Genomic DNA, 17550 nt, shown 5'->3' with positions numbered 1-17550 from the left:
TTGAAGATTTTTTTAAAGCATTAGTTCATTTTCAAAGGAAAATTAGCCCAAAATTTACTCACCCTCAAGCCATCCTAGGTGTATTTGACTTTCTTCTTTCTGATGAACACAATCTGAGATATATTAATAAATATCCTGACGCATCCAAGCTTTATAATGGCAGTGAACGGGACCAACGAGTATGAGCTGAAGAAAGTGCCTCCATCCATCATATCACATCCGAAGCGATGCATGTGTAAAAAATATCCACATTTAACAAGTTATGAAGTAAAATATCTAGCTTCCGCCAGACCTCCTTCCGTATTCAACTTACAAAGAAAGTCTAAACTGCTGTTGCGTCAGTTACACTTTTTTCGTAAGTTGAATAGGGAAGGCATAGGATGTAGCATAAGCTTTTTGAACTGCACGAGTTTTACACTTTTTTCGTACATTGAATATGGAAGGTGGTCTGGTGGAAGCTAGATATTTTACTTCATAACTTGTTAAATATGGATTTTTTTTGTTTTGTTTTTTTTACACAAACACATCACTTCGCTTCACTTCGCTTCAGAAGGTCTTTATTAACCCACCAGAGCCTTGTGGACAGGGCTTGACATTAACACCCGCCAACCCGCCAAATGCGGGTAGATTTCAGCTGTGGCGGGTAAGACAGCCACTCCCACTAGCCACTTTGGCGGGTTGAATATAATTTCAGTTTACAGCCAAATGATCGTCGAAGATCGTCGCAGCACAAAATTACAATCCAATCACACAATTCGTTATTTATGTGCACTTAGTGAAGGAGGGATAGGCGGAATTGCGCTGAATGACACACAACAGAAGCGCTCTCTCGCGTGCGCTCTCTCTCTCTGTTGCGCTCGCGATCAGTTCTCCTCGCGCCTTAATACACGTGCACACAGATGTCTAAATGTCCATCGTGTGGAGTACCTCGCATGAATACAGTCGGTTATGGCTTAAGTGGACGTAAACAGGTGAGTAGTAACTGAATATGCGTCAGTTACGTTCATGCATTCAGCAGCCCAATTAAATAGGCCTATAGTCTGTCATTAATGTTAATCAAACAACAAAAGATGTTAAATAAATGTAGGCTAGGCTATATGTTAAATAAACCTACTGTATCTGAAAAAAAGATTATTTTTAATTTACTATTGTTTTTGTAATTTGCTTCTTTGTTCTTTTATATAGCCTAACACAAATAACTTATCAAATTTCTCATATTAGCCCATGCTCACATTGTCCACCTCTTGCCCACCTGTACATACCAGCTGATATACAATGTAGTCTTGATTTGGGTGGTCAATCTGCATTTAAAAGTTTGAAAGGGTTTTAAATCAAGTAAAATGACTCAAAATAAAGTAATTTAAGCATAACAAAGTCAACTTTAATCATATAAAATGTAATTTACCAACATTAAAATTGTGGCCAGTGAAAATGCTGAGTGGCTAGTAACTTTGGAAAACCACTAGCCACAGTGGCTGGTGAGCAAAAAAGTTAATGTCAAGCCCTGCTTGTGGAGTACGTTTATGATGGATGGATGCACTTTCTTGAGCTTCAAATTCGTAAACCCTGTTTACTGCCATTATAAAGCTTAAATGCGTCAGTATATTTATTAATATTGCTCCAATTGTGTTCATCAGAAAGAAGAAAGTCATATACACCTATGGCTTGAGAGTGAGTAAAACTTGGGCTAATTTTCATTTCAAAGTGAACTAATCCTTTAATACAGATTGTGAAAATCTGCTCATTGCGAACTCATTTCGCCCGCACAGGTCACAAATTTTGTTAATTTATACATTAGGACATAAAGCACATTTTAAGTGACCTGAGGGGTAAAAAAATACAGTCAGTGTGCTGTTCATTCATGTTAGCTCAGGCCCATCAAATAATATTAACAGATACAACTTTTGATTTGAATAATATTGTCTATTAGTAAACACCGAAATACACATTATTAACAACTATGATTAATAAATGCTTTAGAAGTATTGTCTATTGTTAGTTCATGTTAATGTATTTATGTTAGCAGATGGAACCAAATTTTTATTTAGCAATTTATTTTTGCCTGAATTAATTCATTTGAATGCACATTGACGATTAATATTTGGTAAATAAAGTGGTAAATTGTGTTTTTCGTGCAAACAAAGCACTCGCGTCGCTTTATAAAATAAAGGTTAAACCACCGGAGTCACATGGATTACTTTAATGATGTCTTTACTAGCTTTCTTGGGCTTGAAAGTAGTTGCGTAGTCTATGGAGGGACAGAAAGCTCTGAGATTTCATCAAAAAGATCTTCATTTGTGTTCCGAAGACGATTCATTAAAGAGTTTTTTGATTAACCAACCCTTTAAAGTCTTCCTCGAAAAGGGCTATGTTCGCAAAACAATGATTGTTCAAAAGAAGAATAAGTGAGATGATTAGCTCAGTGTACAGTTTGATATATTCAGACAGGCATGAGTCTATGCAAAATACGGGGCAAACTGCGTTCCGTAGGCCTGTGTGTTTAATACAGAACGCTTCTTTGATGTCTTAAATACGGGATGATACGGAACGCACGCTACTTTTCCATTCTCTACTAGCTGAAGGGCAGTTCAGGTTGTGTACACCTGCAGTGCAGGATGAAGGCTATACGTCTTCCAGATTAAAAACAATAAATATAACGAATTAATAATTACTGGTCAGTTTAACAGATTTGAATCATGCACGTCTCACATCAATGCTCATTTTGATTTGTTGTGTTGACCACGTGCCCAAAGACCTACAATGGACCTACAGAATCAAAGTTCGTACGCCACTATCAGTTCAGCATCACAAGTTTAGCAGTGAACTTGATCAGACGGAACATATCCAGGCAACATGAAAGCAAAACATGCAACATGGCGATGGAACCATTTCGTGTCATTTTGACAAGCTACAACCCAGATTTCCTTACTTGTCCAAAAACCCACAATATTAATGCGCACTATAATAAAGGCTATTACATCTGAAAATGGAAGACATGTTTTCTATTTCCCAGGCCTAAAGAGGAGCTATATTGGATGAAGTGAAAAAGCATCTCCTCAGCACCATGACAGCTGATTTAGTGATGCAATTACCAAAATAACAGCAAACATCTATTAAGCCAATAATTGGTAGAATGAAAGCAAGAATAAGCAGTGATGAAATGCGCGTCTCCAAGGGCTGACCTACCTCGATTTACATCGTTGAAACTTTAATCGTGTCTCCCTGGCCCTCGTGGTTATGATAACGTGTCCCTTGCCAATATTCAGAAGAGGCTTGATGCGTGAAGACAGTTTCGCAGTGGTCAAGCATCCGTTCTGCTGCTTCTTTCGCGAATAAAGCGGACGTTGAGCAAAGGCGAGCCGTAACACGAGCATCATCGCTCAGCGAGATGATATTAGGAGTCCAACCATCCAGAGAAAGGCATCGTATTCGCGACAGGAGGAGCGCATTGTGTATATTTTGTGTTGTGCTGAGGGCTTCCCCCTTCAATTCACGCCAGGGACTCCGTCTCCATCGTGCTGAAGCCGCGATTCGATTAGACGCGATTCGATTGAAGCATGAACGCCAGCATCGCTCCGTTATGTCGGAGGAGGAGGGGATTCATTACGTAGAGAAAACGCTTTTCTATTGGTTTTCTGTTCGAGGGATGGCAAATGTTCTTCGGGATAACCTCGCATCCATCAAAACACCTTACTGGCCGCTGAGGTGCTCGCATTTCCATGACAGTGTCCTATATTCTAGATACGCGCGTGTCATTCCGTGAGAATTTCTATAGCGCGTGCCGCTGCAAACACACATCAGTCATGTAGAATAACGTCAACAGCTGTCATGAGTCATGACTGAGCATATGGAGATGGCAGGGGTGACATTGAGATGTGAGAAATGCGTTTCAAACATTACTATTGATCGGGAATGTGCGTGTGAGACAGTGAGAGAGAGAGATGGAGACCGCGTAAGAAAGAAACAAAACAAGGGTCTGCCGAGTGCTCTTGTACAAAACTGCTTCAGACTTTCAGATAATACTACTAGACTTTAATATTATACAATGCCATCATAATATCACGCTCTTTATTGGCACCATGAAGAACCTTTAATATCCATGGATGTTTCAAGGTTCTTTAGTGGAAATGTTCTTTCGATTTTTAAAATGTTCTTCACACCAAGAACATTTTTCACTGAAAGGTTCTTCTATGGCTTCACATGTGAAAACCTCTTTATTTTTCTGTATTTATCATACTGTGCATCATTCAACACTAGTGTCATCATAATACCTTATATCATATTTCTGGTGAGATCAAACCACTTTAAAGGATTAGTTCACTTTCAAATAAAATTTTCCTGATAATTTACTCACCCCCATGTCATCCAAGATGTTCATGTCTTTCTTTCGTCAGTCAAAAAGAAATTAAGGTTTTTGATGAAAACATTCCAGGATTATTCTCCTTATAGTGGACTTCAATGCCCTCCAAACGGTTGAAGGTCAAAATTACAGTTTCAGTGCAGCTTCAAAGGGCTTTAAACAATACCAGACGAGGAATAAGGGTCTTATCTAGTGAAACGATCAGTCATTTTAGAAAAAAATACAATTGTATATGCTTTATAAACACAAATGATTGCCTTGTACGTGCTTCTGCTTTCAGCATTCTTCAAAACGCTTATGCTGAATGTTCTACGCCTTCGTAAGTAGAATAGGGAAGGTGTAGGACATACAGCATAAGCAATTTGAAGAATGCGGAAAGCAGAAGCATGTACAAGGCAATCATGTGTTTATAAAGCATATACAGTTGTTTTTTTTTTTTTTTTAAATGACCGATCGTTTCACTAGATAAGACCCTTATTCCTCGTCTGGTATCGTTTAAAGCCCTTTGAAGCTGCACTGAAACTGACATTTTGACCTTCAACCCTCTGGAGGCCACTGAAGTCTACTATAAGGAGAATAATCCTGGAATGTTTTCATCAAAAACATTAATTTCTTTTCACCTGAAGAAAGAAGGACATGGACATCTTGGATGACATGGGGGTGAGTAAATTATCAGGAAAATTTTATTTAAAAGTGGACTAATCCTTTAATACTATCATACCACTATACATACTATCATTCTTCATATTCATATTGTGCGTAATGCTGAAAAATATAGCCAATAATTTAAGTCTCTTACGCTCACCAAGGCTGCATTTATTTGATCAAAATACATTGAAACAGTATTTTTGTGAAATATTTCACATTAAAATAACTATTTTCTATTTTAATAGGCATTTTATTTATTGTATTAGGCGATATTCTTAAATATTCCTGTGATTGCAAAGCTGAATTTCCAGTCTTCAGTGTCACATGGTCCTTCAGAAATCATTCTAATATGCTGATTTGCTGCTCAAGAAACATTTCTTATTATTATCAATGTTGAAAACAATTGTGCAGCTTAATATTTTTGTATAAACCATAATATATTTTTTCATGATTCTCTGATGAATAGAAAGTTCAAAAGAACAGCATTTATTTGAAATAGAAATCTTTTGTAACATTATAAATGTCTTTACTGTCCCTTATCAATAACATTTTTGCTGAATAAAAATATTTCTTTCCTTTAAAAAAATCTTACTGGTCCGAAATTAAAAAGTAGCCTATACAGCAAATAACTGACAAATATTGTCATTTAGAGCATTTATTTTGCAGAAAATAATGAAAAAAGATGGCATGTTTTCAGACCTCGAATAACGCAAAAAAAAAAAAAAATTATATTCCCTTTTAAACAACACAATGCTAATGTTTTAACTTCAGAAGAAGAGTTCAGAAATCAATATTTGGTGGAATAACCCCGATTTCACAGCTTTCATGGGTCTTGGCACAATCGCCATCAGTCCCTCACATTGCTGTTGGACGACTTTATGTCACTCCTGGCTTAATTTAAATGGTTAGTTCACCCAAAAATGAAATTTCTGTTATTAATTACTCACCCTCATGTCGTTCCACACCTGTAAGATCTTCGTTCATGTTCGGAACACAAATTAAGATATTTTTGATGAAATCCGAGAGGTTTCTAAACACATTGGCAGCAATGTCATTTCACCTTTGAAGGCCCAGAAAGGTAGTAAAGACATTGTTAAAATAGTCCATGTGACTACAGTAGTTCAACCTTAATGTTACGAAGTGATGAGAATACTTTTTGTGTGCAAAAACAAAACAAAAATAATGACTTTATTCAACAATTTCATCTCTTCCCTGTCATTCTCTTATGCCGTTGACGTAGTAAACACAGTGCAGAGCTTCCGTGTTCTACGTCAGAACAAGTCACGTTCTGACGTAAACACGGAAGCGTAGGAGACTGCCAGGGAAGAGAAGAAATTGTTTAATAAAGTCATTATTTTGTTTGTTTTTGCACACAAAAAGTATTCTCTTCGCTTCACATTAAGCTTGAACTACTGTAGTCACATGGACTATTTTAACAATGTCTTTACTCCCTTTCTTGGGCATGAAAGGTGAAATGACGGTGCTACCAATGTGCGATTCAGAAACCTCTCGGATTTCAACAAAAATGTTAATTTGTGTTCCGAAGATGAACAGAGGTCTTACGGGTTTGGAATGAGATGAGGATATTGAGTAATTAATGACAGAAATTTTATTTTGGGGTAAACTAACCCTTCAATGGCTCACATTCCAGTGGTTTTCAGTGAGGTTCAGGTCTGGAGTGTGTCATGGCCATGACAGGATCATGATCTGGTGGTCCTCCATCCACACTTTTATTGGCCTGGCTGTGTAGACTGGTAGTCCTGCACGAAAAAACAATCCTTCGAATTGGGGAACATTGTCAGTGCAAAAGAAAGCATGTTTTCTTCTAAGATAACCTTGTACATGGCTTGAGTCATGCATCCTTCACAAAGACAGATCTGCCTGATTCTGATCTTCTCCGATGAGTCCAGTTTTCAGCTTTGCCCAAAACCTGGTCCTCTAATGGTTAGACAGAGACCTCGAGTGGCCTACAACCCACATTCTCTCAACCACTGTGTAATTTGGTGTAGGACTGGTGATGATCTGGTGGTTCTTCAGTAAGGCTAGAATCGGCAGATCTGTCTTTGTGAAGGACGCATAACTCAAAACACGTGCTCTGACAATGTTCCCCAACTCGAAGGATTGGTTTTTTGTGCAGGACGATGCTCCAGTCCACACAGCCAGGCCAATCAAGGTGTGGATGGAGGACCACCATGATCAAGACCCAGTCATGGCCATCTTTTAACCTGAACCCCACTGAAAACCTCTGCAATGTAAGCCATTAAATGAAACCAAGCTGCTTGAATTTCTCTTCACCAGGAGTGACATAAAGTCACCCAACAGCAATGTGACTGACTGATGGGGATTGTGCCAAGACGCATGAAAGCAGTGATTGGAAATCAGGGTTATTCCACTAAATATGGATTTCTAAACTCATCTTAAGTTAAAATATTATTTTGTGTCGTCTCGTTTGTCTCGAAAACTCGTTTTACTTGAGATCATCTTTTTTCATTATTTTGACCAGTTTTTCTGCACATAAATACTCTAAATGACAATATTTTTATTTAAAATTTGGAAGAAATGTTGTCAGTAGTTTGCAGAATAAAGGCAAACTTCATGAATTATATTTTTTTAACAATCATTTCATTGCACCACAAAAAAAAAAAAATATATATATATATAGTATCTCACAGAAGTGAGTACACCCCTCACATTTTTGTAAATATTTTATTATATCTTTTCATGTGACAACACTGAAGAAATGACACTTTGCTACAATGTAAAGTAGTGAGTGTACAGCTTGTGTAAATTTGCTGTCCCCTCAAAATAACTCAACACACAGCCATTAATGTCTAAACCGCTGGCCACAAAAGTGAGTACACTCCTAAGTGAAAATGTCCAAATTGGGCCCAAAGTGTCAATATTTTGTGTGGCCACCATTATTTTCCAGCACTGCCTTAACCCTCTTGGGCATGGAGTTCACCAGAGCTTCACAGGTTTCCACTGGAGTCCTCTTCCACTCCTCCATGACGACATCACGGAGCTGGTGGATGTTAGAGACCTTGCGCTCCTCCACCTTCCATTTGAGGATGCCCCACAGATGCTCAATAGGGTTTAGGTTTGGAGAAATGATTGGCCAGACCATCACCTTTACCCTCAGCTTCTTTAGCAAGGCAGTGGTCATCTTGGAGGTGTGTTTGGGGTCGTTATCACGTTGGAATACTGCCCTGCGGCCCAGTCTCCGATGGGAGGGGATCATGCTCTGCTCATTCATGGATCCCTCAATGAACTGTAGCTCCCCAGTGCCGGCAGCACTCATGCAGCCCCAGACCATGACACTCCCACCACCATGCTTGACTGTAGGCAAGACACACTTGTCTTTGTACTCCTCACCTGGTTGTTGCCACACGCTTGACACCATCTGAACCAAATAAGTTTATCTTGGTCTCATCAGACCACAGGACATGGTTCCAGTAATCCATGTCCTTAGTCTGCTTGTCTTCAGCAAACTGTTTGCGGGCTTTCTTGTGCATCATCTTTAGAAGAGGCTTCCTTCTGGGATGACAGCCATGCAGACCAATTTGATGCAGTGTGCGGCGTATGGTCTGAACACTGACACCTTCAACCTCTACAGCAATGCTGGCAGCACTCATACGTCTATTTCCCTAACACAACCTCTGGATATGACGCTGAGCATGTGCACTTAACTTCTTTGGTCGACCATGGCGAGGCCTGTTCTGAGTGGAACCTGTCCTGTTTAACCGCTGTATGGTCTTGGCCACCGTGCTGCAGCTCAGTTTCAGGGTCTTGGCAATCTTCTTATAGCCTACGCCAGCTTTATGTAGAGCAACAATTCTTTTTTTCTCAGAGAGTTCTTTGCCATGAGGTGCCATGTTGAACTTCTAGTGACCAGTAAGAGAGAGTGAGAGCGATAACACCAAATTTAACACACCTGCTCCCCATTCACACCTGATATACACTGTTATACAAGCTATATATATATATATATATATATATATATATATATATATATATATTATTTTATTTTTTTTCACATTTCTGTTCTTTTTCATTATTTAAAGTTGTGGTAATTTGGCCTTGTGGCACCTCAAAACTATGCCGTTCTAACGGTTTTTGGTGACACAGCATGACGTCTCCTTTTGTCCCTCGTGTGCCCTTTAAACAAGGAATGTAAACAAGCCAAGATTAAAGTCTGCAAAGTTCCCACGATTCCACGCATACCTGCGGCGCACAAAACTTCCCCATTAGAATACCTAGCATACCTGAGTCTGACACCAAACCCAGCCGGTCTACACAGAGAGAGAGAGAGCAAAGCAGTCTCACTGAGAGTACTGGACCACACCTGCTCTTAATGCACTTAAAATAACAGTAACACCCCACACAGTTTCTATAAATACATATCTGAAGCAACCTCAAACATTACAATCCAAGACACTTCATGACCCAATCTTAGATATTTAAACCCTTTCAAAATCCAAAAAGATGGAATAAACATGGTGATGCAATCAGAGCGGCTTATACTTCACAGAAAGTTTTAATGTCTTTTTTCTTGGAAGTTTGTGATGCAACAGCAGGTAATTCCCTATAAATTAACTCTCATCATTACGTTCCGCCAACGCACAAGGAGAATCGTTCCATTCACAAATGTGGACAAACAGCAATCACAACATTTCTGCGCTCAAAGGGATCCGCCCACCGCGCTTATGTGACTCTGAGCCGCACACTGACATTTAGCTCAGAATATATTTGAGGAAGACAAGGCGACTCACCTGCACTGAATTTCACCTGGAAGGTAAGTTTACGCCATTTCCCTGAAATACAGCATGTCATTAGGATTGGAGAGTTTTCTAAAACTAAAGCCTTCTAAAATTGAATGAAGTCAAGCACAAAACTGGTAAACAGGTGAGTCCTGAAACAGATGTGTTTTTAAAAATGATATTGTTCTGGGAGACTTAATGGAGTTCTGAGTAATGTTTCATGTAAATATCAATTTTGTCTTAGAAGTTTATCTTAAAATTTCATGGGAGAAAATACAACAGACACAAATGAGACATACAGTATGATTGCAGAGCTAATATTAAATCAATGTGGAATTTGATTAGAAAGTTCAAATTGAAATTTTTGATGTATGATATTAGATTTTGGTATCTTGGCAAATCTGAGCACAGTTTGAGATCCTGCCAGGGGCCAGTTGCATAAACTTAGCCACTGTGTTAAGACCAGTGTTGGGGAAAGATACTTTTAAAAGTAATGCATTACAATATTGTGTTACTTAGTTACTTTTTATGGAAAGTAATGTTACATTACTTTGGCGTTACTTTTTCTCACCTGGGCTGGGCTTGCTCGTTTGTTTTTTAATAACAAATAAAAAAAGTTCTATTTTTGTCAAATGTTAAGGTCCTTTCAGAGCAAAAGTGAAATGAATAAGCCTCAGGCTGAAGGAAATACATATTTGCCTGTACAGTAAAGATGCAGATCAAACAAACCATTGGCAAATAAAGTGAGAATAAATACATAAAGTATATTTGTGTAATTTAATATATTTAATTACAGGTTTCTGTATAATGTAAATGAATGGGGAAAAAGTAACTTGCGTTACTTATTTGAAAAAGTAGCTTAGCTATTTTGTTGTAAATTGAAAAATGCGTTAATTTACTAGTTACTTGAAAAAGTAATCTGATTACTTAACTCAAGTTACATGTAATGCGTCACCCCCAACATTGGTTAAGACTGGGTCTTAAGAACTAGTTTGACCAACTAGCAGTTAGACAAGATGTAATCTTACTTTTCTGACTCAAATTAGACCAATCTACCTTCTAACTCACTTTAAAAAAAAAGTTAGGACTAGTCTTGAAGAAAATGTTTAAGGCGAGTCTAAGCAGTTTCTGCAACCGGCCACAGCTGAGATCTTTTCTGAAACTTTAGAGGAGACATGTGACATTAGGATCTTTTGCTCAAGAAAGAAAGAAAGAAAGAAAGAATCTGAGAAGCAGGAGACTTGATTTGCTCTCCATCTGATCTTATTGCTGTCTAGGAGAAACAATGTAGTTATTAAAGAAATGTTACAATTTTGTTTATAAATAAAATGTCTATATTACAGAGCCAATAGACTTTATAAACTTTATATATTTATACTTAATATAATTATATAAAATTATAGTATTTAAAATATGCTCTCTATCTTAGGTAGTATATATATACACATATACTACCTACTACCTATATATATATATATATATATATATATATATATATATATATATATATATATATATATATACTACCAGTCAAAAGTTTGGAAACATTACTATTTTTATTGTTTTTGAATGAAGTCTCTTATGCTCAATAAGGCTGCATTTATTTAATAATAAATACAGAAAAAAACAGTAATATTGTGAAATATTATTATAATTTAAAACTATACTTTTCTATTTTAATATACTTTAAAATATTATTTATTTCTGTGATGCAAAGCTGAATTTTCAGCATCGTTACTCCAGTCTTCAGTGTCACATGATCCTTCAGAAATCATTCTAATATGCTGATCTGCTGCTCAAGAAACATTTATGATTATTTTCACTGTTGGAAACAGTTGTGCTGCTTTATTATTTTATAACCTGATTTTTTTGATGAATACAAAGTAAAAAAATACCAGCATTTATTTAAAATAGAAATGTTTTGTGACAATATACACTACCGTTCAAAAGTTTGGGGTCAGTAATTTTTTTCTTTCTTTTTTTTGAAAGAAATTAATACTTTTATTCAGCACGGATGTGTTAAATTGATAAAAAGTGATAGTAAAGATTTATATTGTTAGAACATATTGAACAATTCATATTGTTATATGAATATTTTGAATAAATGCTGTTCTTTTTAACCTTTTATTCATCAATGAATCCTGAAAAAAGTATCACAGGTTCCAAAAAAATATTAAGCAACACAACTGTTTTCAACATTGATAATAACTGAGTATCAAATCAGCATATTAGAATGATTTCTGAAGGATCATGTGACACTGAAGACTGGAGTAATGCTGAAAATTCAGCTTTGATCACAGGAATAAATTATATTTTAATGTATATTAAAATAGAAAACCATTATTTTATACAATATTAAAAATAAAATTAAAAATAGTAATGTTTCCAAACTTTTGACTGGTATATATATATATGTGTGTGTGTGTGTGTGTGTGTGTGTAATTTAATGGTTAATATTACAAAATACTTTTTAATATTAAATTAAAAAAAAAATAATGAATAGTATTATTACATCCGATACACATTAATGTTGACAGATATGGTGACCATCATCCCTCACTTTTAGCATTCTGTAGGAAAGTTGACATCTTTGTAAGCAACCGATATAATTAATAATAATGTGGATACTGTCATAAATGTAATGTAACCTGACCATAACATTTCCTTTGTCCTCAGGTGATCACTAGTGACTGCTGTTAGTTAAAATTTTCATTCGAGAAGATCTATTCAGTATTTCTCATGATGGCAGGTAATTAATAACAATACACACATAAATTAAGGTAAAGATAATAATATAAAAAGAATTTGCTATAAAATACAGTATCATGTACATATGATACATGTTTCCATGATGGGTAATCCCTGAAATGCAAATGCAAATAAAATGCAAAATAAAAAACAAACTGCTCTATGGGGGAAAATGAGCTTGATTAATAATGCATCCGTGTTTCTTTTATATTTCCTCTTATTACAGACCATGGTATGCCCTGCACTGGGTCAGAAGCCAACTTTTGCATGAATGGAGGAACATGCTTTAAAATACCTTCTGTGTCCACACCCACCTGTGTGTAAGTGTCTTCACGAACAGAAAATCTATTGTTTTATCACTTCATCGTTTAGCATACCTTTTTAATGAAGTGTTTTGCTTAAAACCCTTTCCCTGTCGTGTAGCTGCAGTGCGAACTATGAGGGCAGCAGATGTGAGCAGTACCAGCTGTTCAGTTTCTCACACAGCAGTGAAGAGAAGGGCATGATGGCCGCTGTGGTCATCATGGTACTCCTCATTTTAGTGGTGCTTGGTGTGGTCATCTATTACATCTGCAAGTGAGTCACGCGCGGTTTTGACACTGTGTCGGATTCAATACAAATTTTATCAACATAATAAAGACACGCAGGATAGATTACCACAGAAAACTATTTCCCGTCCCTCTACTGATTACAGTAATGAATTTACAATGGAAATCGAGATAATTTAAAGCAATATCACACGAGCAGGCCGCGGGTAATCAGTGCTGATACTGCGCGTGCGATATTGCTTGCTTTTATCAGCAGTTTTGTAAACATATTATATAAAATATTGAATAACTTACATTTTGTCATAATATCGCTAGTTGCTTGCACCGTTTTTGCTCCGCCAACGAAAGTTGTTCCAAACGAAGCCACAGCAGAATTGTTTGATTCGTTGGTTGAAGAATCGGTTGAGTGAACGAATCAGCACGTGGCACTTAAAGTGTTCACCCAAAAATGAAAATAATGTCATTTATTACTCACCCTCATGCCGTTCCACACCCGTAAGACCTTCATTACTCTTCGGAACACAAATTAAGACATTTTTGTTGAAATCCGATGGCTCAGTGAGGCCTCCATAGCCAGCAATGACATTTTCCTCTCTCAAGATCCATTAATGTACTAAAAACATATTTAAATCAGTTCATGTGAGTAGTGGTTCAATATTAATATTATAAAGCGCTGAAAATATTTTTGGTGTGCCAAAAGAACAAAATAACGACTTATATAGTGATGGCCGATTTCAAAACACTGCTTCAGGAAGTTTCGGAGCATTATGAATCAGTGTGTCGAATCATGATTCGGATCGCGTGTCAAACCGCCAAACTGCTGAAATCACGTGACTTTGGCGCTCCGAAGCGTTGATTCGACACAAAAGATTCATAACGCTAATTTGAAATCGGCCATCACTATATAAGTCGTTATTTTGTTTTTTTGGCGCACCAAAAATATTCTTGTCGCTTTATAATATTAAGGTTGAACCACTGTACTCACATGAACTGATTCAAATATGTTTTTAGTACATTAATGGATCTTGAGAGAGAAAATGTCATTGTTGGCTATGGAGGCCTCACGGAGCCATCGGATTTCAACAAAATTGAATATCTTATTTTGTGTTCTGAAGATGAACGAAGGTCTTACAGGTGTGGAACGACATGAGGGTGAGTAATAAATGACATTATTTTCATTTTTGCGTGAACTTACCCTTTAAAATGGAAGTGGATGTGCCAATTTGTACTTTAACAAATATGTTTCAAAAGTATAGCCACAATATGCGTGTTAACAGGAGTGTTTGGAAAAAAGATAACATTTTAGTGTGGATAAAAAACCAACAACAAACCTTTTTAAAGTTCGTAAAGATTATGGGTAGGCCTATTGTAACCTCGAAAACGAAAAGCAAGACGAAATTATTTTTTGTTGTAATCCTTGTTTTCCTCACGGAATAAAAAAATATTCTCAGAATTGTGAGTTCATATCTCGCAATTCAGACTTTTTTCCCCTCAGAATTGTACGTAAACTCACAATTGCGAATTATAAAGTCCGAACTGAGAGCTATAAACTCAAAATTCTGAGGGGAAAAAAGTCTGAATTGTGAGATAAAAAGGCACAATTATCAGTTAACAGTTCTCTTTACTATCCATTTATTCCCAGAATAAAGAAAAATACCCGGAGCCAACCAAAACCTGAGGAGTACTACAGAGTCAAATCAAACATGAATTCTGCTCAAACGGTGTGAACTCGACATTGGATTTGATGTTGCGGACCTAGTAACATCGCCCCCTTGTGGAAGCCTTGAACTCAATGTGAAAATGTGTCAAATTGCACACAAAATATCTTTCTTAATGTTTATACATTTTTTGTAAATAGTTCTGTCAGTTAAAACATCTTTATTTAAATACGTAAAAAAGGATGCAAATTCTAGAAACAAACTGCATGTCAGCTGCTCAATGGAAAGCAATACATTTCAAAAGCAGCATCCTTAAGCGTAGATTTCTCATTTGAATTAGACATAGAAGACTTAATATTATTTAATATACTGGTCACATGTGCCATGTACATATACTATTTTTACAATGTGCTGTTTTTGTGTTGGCTGAAACTTTGAAAATTTTGTCTCTTAAAGGGATAGTTCACCCAAATAATGAAAATTCTGTCACCATTTTCTCACCCTCATGTTGTTCCAAACCTGTATGAATTTCTTTCTTCTGCTGAACACAAAAGAAGATATTTTGAAGAATATGGGTAACCAAACAGTTGTGGACCTCAATGACTTCCATAATACTAATAATAACTTCATTTTTTGGATGAACTATCCCTTTAAATTCTACTAGATTAAACTGGAATTCCTTCATCCATTCATTTTAAATGTAAATAACAAGGAGCCCAATCATTAATGTACACCACTGGACAGGACATATGTAATGGAAGCATTCAAAGAAAATGTTTCCAAAACCTTTTGAAAAAACAATAGTTTTCATATCATATAAGCATGCTACTCATATATTTCTGCAGTATGTAGTATGTACACTGTGCACAGTATGCAAGTTTTCTGTATGAAAGTTCTACTGTGTGATATACAACAGTGCAATGGGCATGTATCCCACAATGCAATGTGATTCCAGTGAAATGTACTGATGAATGAACCAGGTGGATAAAAATTAACTGGAATTTTTCCAGCACTTTCTTGTCTCACTAATAAATCTGACTGTTAAATGTTAACATACTTTTAGATAAACTTCAATTCAAAATAAAAAAAATATATCAAATCGCGTATGCAAACATGAAGCCTGTTTTATTTTACATTGAGTGAGCTGATCAAGTTGTCTTAGTCATGTCAGTTTTTTTCTATGAAACAAAAGTTAAATGTGTCCAGAATAGTTATCATAGTTTTAGTGACAATTATATAAATATCAGGGGGGCATTTTTCCCTACAGGTGGGGTAAAATGCCCCAATAGGTGTCAAAACTAAAATAAATCAGTAATTAAGTCTTAACCATAACCAATAATTATGAATTACAAAATTATAATAAACTATTTGAAAAGTATTGATAGCTGATGCTAGCTAACTAGCTGATGCTAACTTGAGGTAATTTTCTAAATATAAAGTCTAAATATTTTTATTCAACCACCTAGTTAGATTACATTTGATGTAAAAACAAAGGATTTGATGTTCAGAACAGAGTAACTACAGTGAATATACTTTTAATATGATATACTTTAATTATGAGATACTTCTACATCACTCTTGTCAAAGTAGTCCATAGCAACAACAAAAATGTATCTTGACTCCATCTAATGGTTATTTTGGGAAAAACAGTTGGGAGGAAAACATGTTTTCAGGTTTCTGAGATGATGGTAAAGAGCAACAGAAGCTGACATTTCAACATTCACAACTTTTTTGTATTACAAGCTGAACACTCATCATGTTTTCTTCAGTCTCAGCACACTCAAGCTCAGCTCTCAAGTAGTCTACGGAAGACCAACCAACAACCAATCACATCGTGAGAGAGATCACATTCTAGCTAAAGTTCTAAATTCTACATTATGATGAAATTTGGATTTGAAGAAGAAATCACCCACATGGTGTCCAATGGTAGTATTTCTTAAAGTGCTAGGACCAGGATTGAAAACCACTGTCTTATGAATACCAGCAGTGAAGATCAATAGAAGACCAACAAACAGTAGTGAAGAAGACCAAAAAGCAGTGAAGATCAATAGAAGACCAACAAACAATAGTGAAGACCAATAGAAGACCAACAAACAGCAGTGAAGACCAATAGAAGACCAACAAACAGCAGTGAAGACCAACAAACAGCAGTGAAGACCAATAGAAGACCAAAACAGCAGTGAAGATCAATAGAAGACCAACAAACAGCAGTGAAGACCAATAGAAGACCAACAAACAGCAGTGAAGACCAATAGAAGACCAAAACAGCAGTGAAGATCAATAGAAGACCAACAAACAGTAGTGAAGAAGACCAAAACAGCAGTGAAGACCAATAGAAGACCAACAAACAGCAGTGAAGACCAATAGAAGACCAACAAACAGCAGTGAAGATCAATAGAAGACCAAAACAGCAGTGAAGACCAATAGAAGACCAAAACAGCAGTGAAGATCAATAGAAGATCAACAAACAGCAGTGAAGATCAATAGAAGACCAACAAACAGTAGTGCTGAAGACCAAAACAGCACTGAAGATCAATAGAAGACCAACAAACAGTAGTGCAGAAGACCAAAACAGCAGTGAAGACCAATAGAAGACCAACAAACAGCAGTGAAGACCAATAGAAGACCAACAAACAGTAGTGAAGAAGACCAAAACAGCAGTGAAGACCAATAGAAGACCAACAAACAGCAGTGAAGACCAATAGAAGACCAAAACAGCAGTGAAGACCAATAGAAGACCAAAACAGCAGTGAAGATCAATAGAAGATCAACAAACAGCAGTGAAGATCAATAGAAGACCAACAAACAGTAGTGCTGAAGACCAAAACAGC

The 17550-nt window shown here is 36.5% G+C and overlaps 2 protein-coding genes across 3 annotated transcripts in view; one reads left to right on the top strand and one right to left on the bottom strand.

Moving 5' to 3' along the window:
* Positions 1-4353, bottom strand: part of tmem266 (transmembrane protein 266) — a 103006-nt gene extending 98653 nt beyond the window's left edge. Inside the window, 1 exon segment of the mRNA XM_048157484.1 lies at positions 3187-4353. The gene's annotated coding sequence lies outside the window, so the exon portion shown is untranslated.
* Positions 4354-9101: 4748 nt separating this feature from the next.
* On the top strand, positions 9102-15831 carry LOC125246542 (pro-neuregulin-4, membrane-bound isoform-like). Of its 2 annotated transcripts, none has more exons than XM_048157488.1 (5): positions 9102-9800; positions 12442-12514; positions 12740-12833; positions 12937-13089; positions 14704-15831. In XM_048157488.1, the coding sequence occupies exons 2-5, from the start codon at positions 12505-12507 to the stop codon at positions 14786-14788; spliced, it is 342 nt and encodes a 113-aa protein (XP_048013445.1). In that variant the 5' UTR covers positions 9102-9800; positions 12442-12504; the 3' UTR covers positions 14789-15831. The 2 variants fall into 2 exon arrangements, with proteins under 2 accessions (XP_048013445.1, XP_048013446.1); XM_048157489.1 differs by having other exon boundaries at positions 9765-9910.
* The last annotated feature ends 1719 nt before the right edge of the window (positions 15832-17550 follow it).

This window comes from Megalobrama amblycephala, linkage group LG15 (assembly GCF_018812025.1).
Source record: "Megalobrama amblycephala isolate DHTTF-2021 linkage group LG15, ASM1881202v1, whole genome shotgun sequence".
NCBI classification, from domain to species: domain Eukaryota; kingdom Metazoa; phylum Chordata; class Actinopteri; order Cypriniformes; family Xenocyprididae; genus Megalobrama; species Megalobrama amblycephala.
The sequence above is the reverse complement of the archived record's forward strand: the minus strand, read 5'-3'. Positions and strand labels throughout refer to the sequence as shown.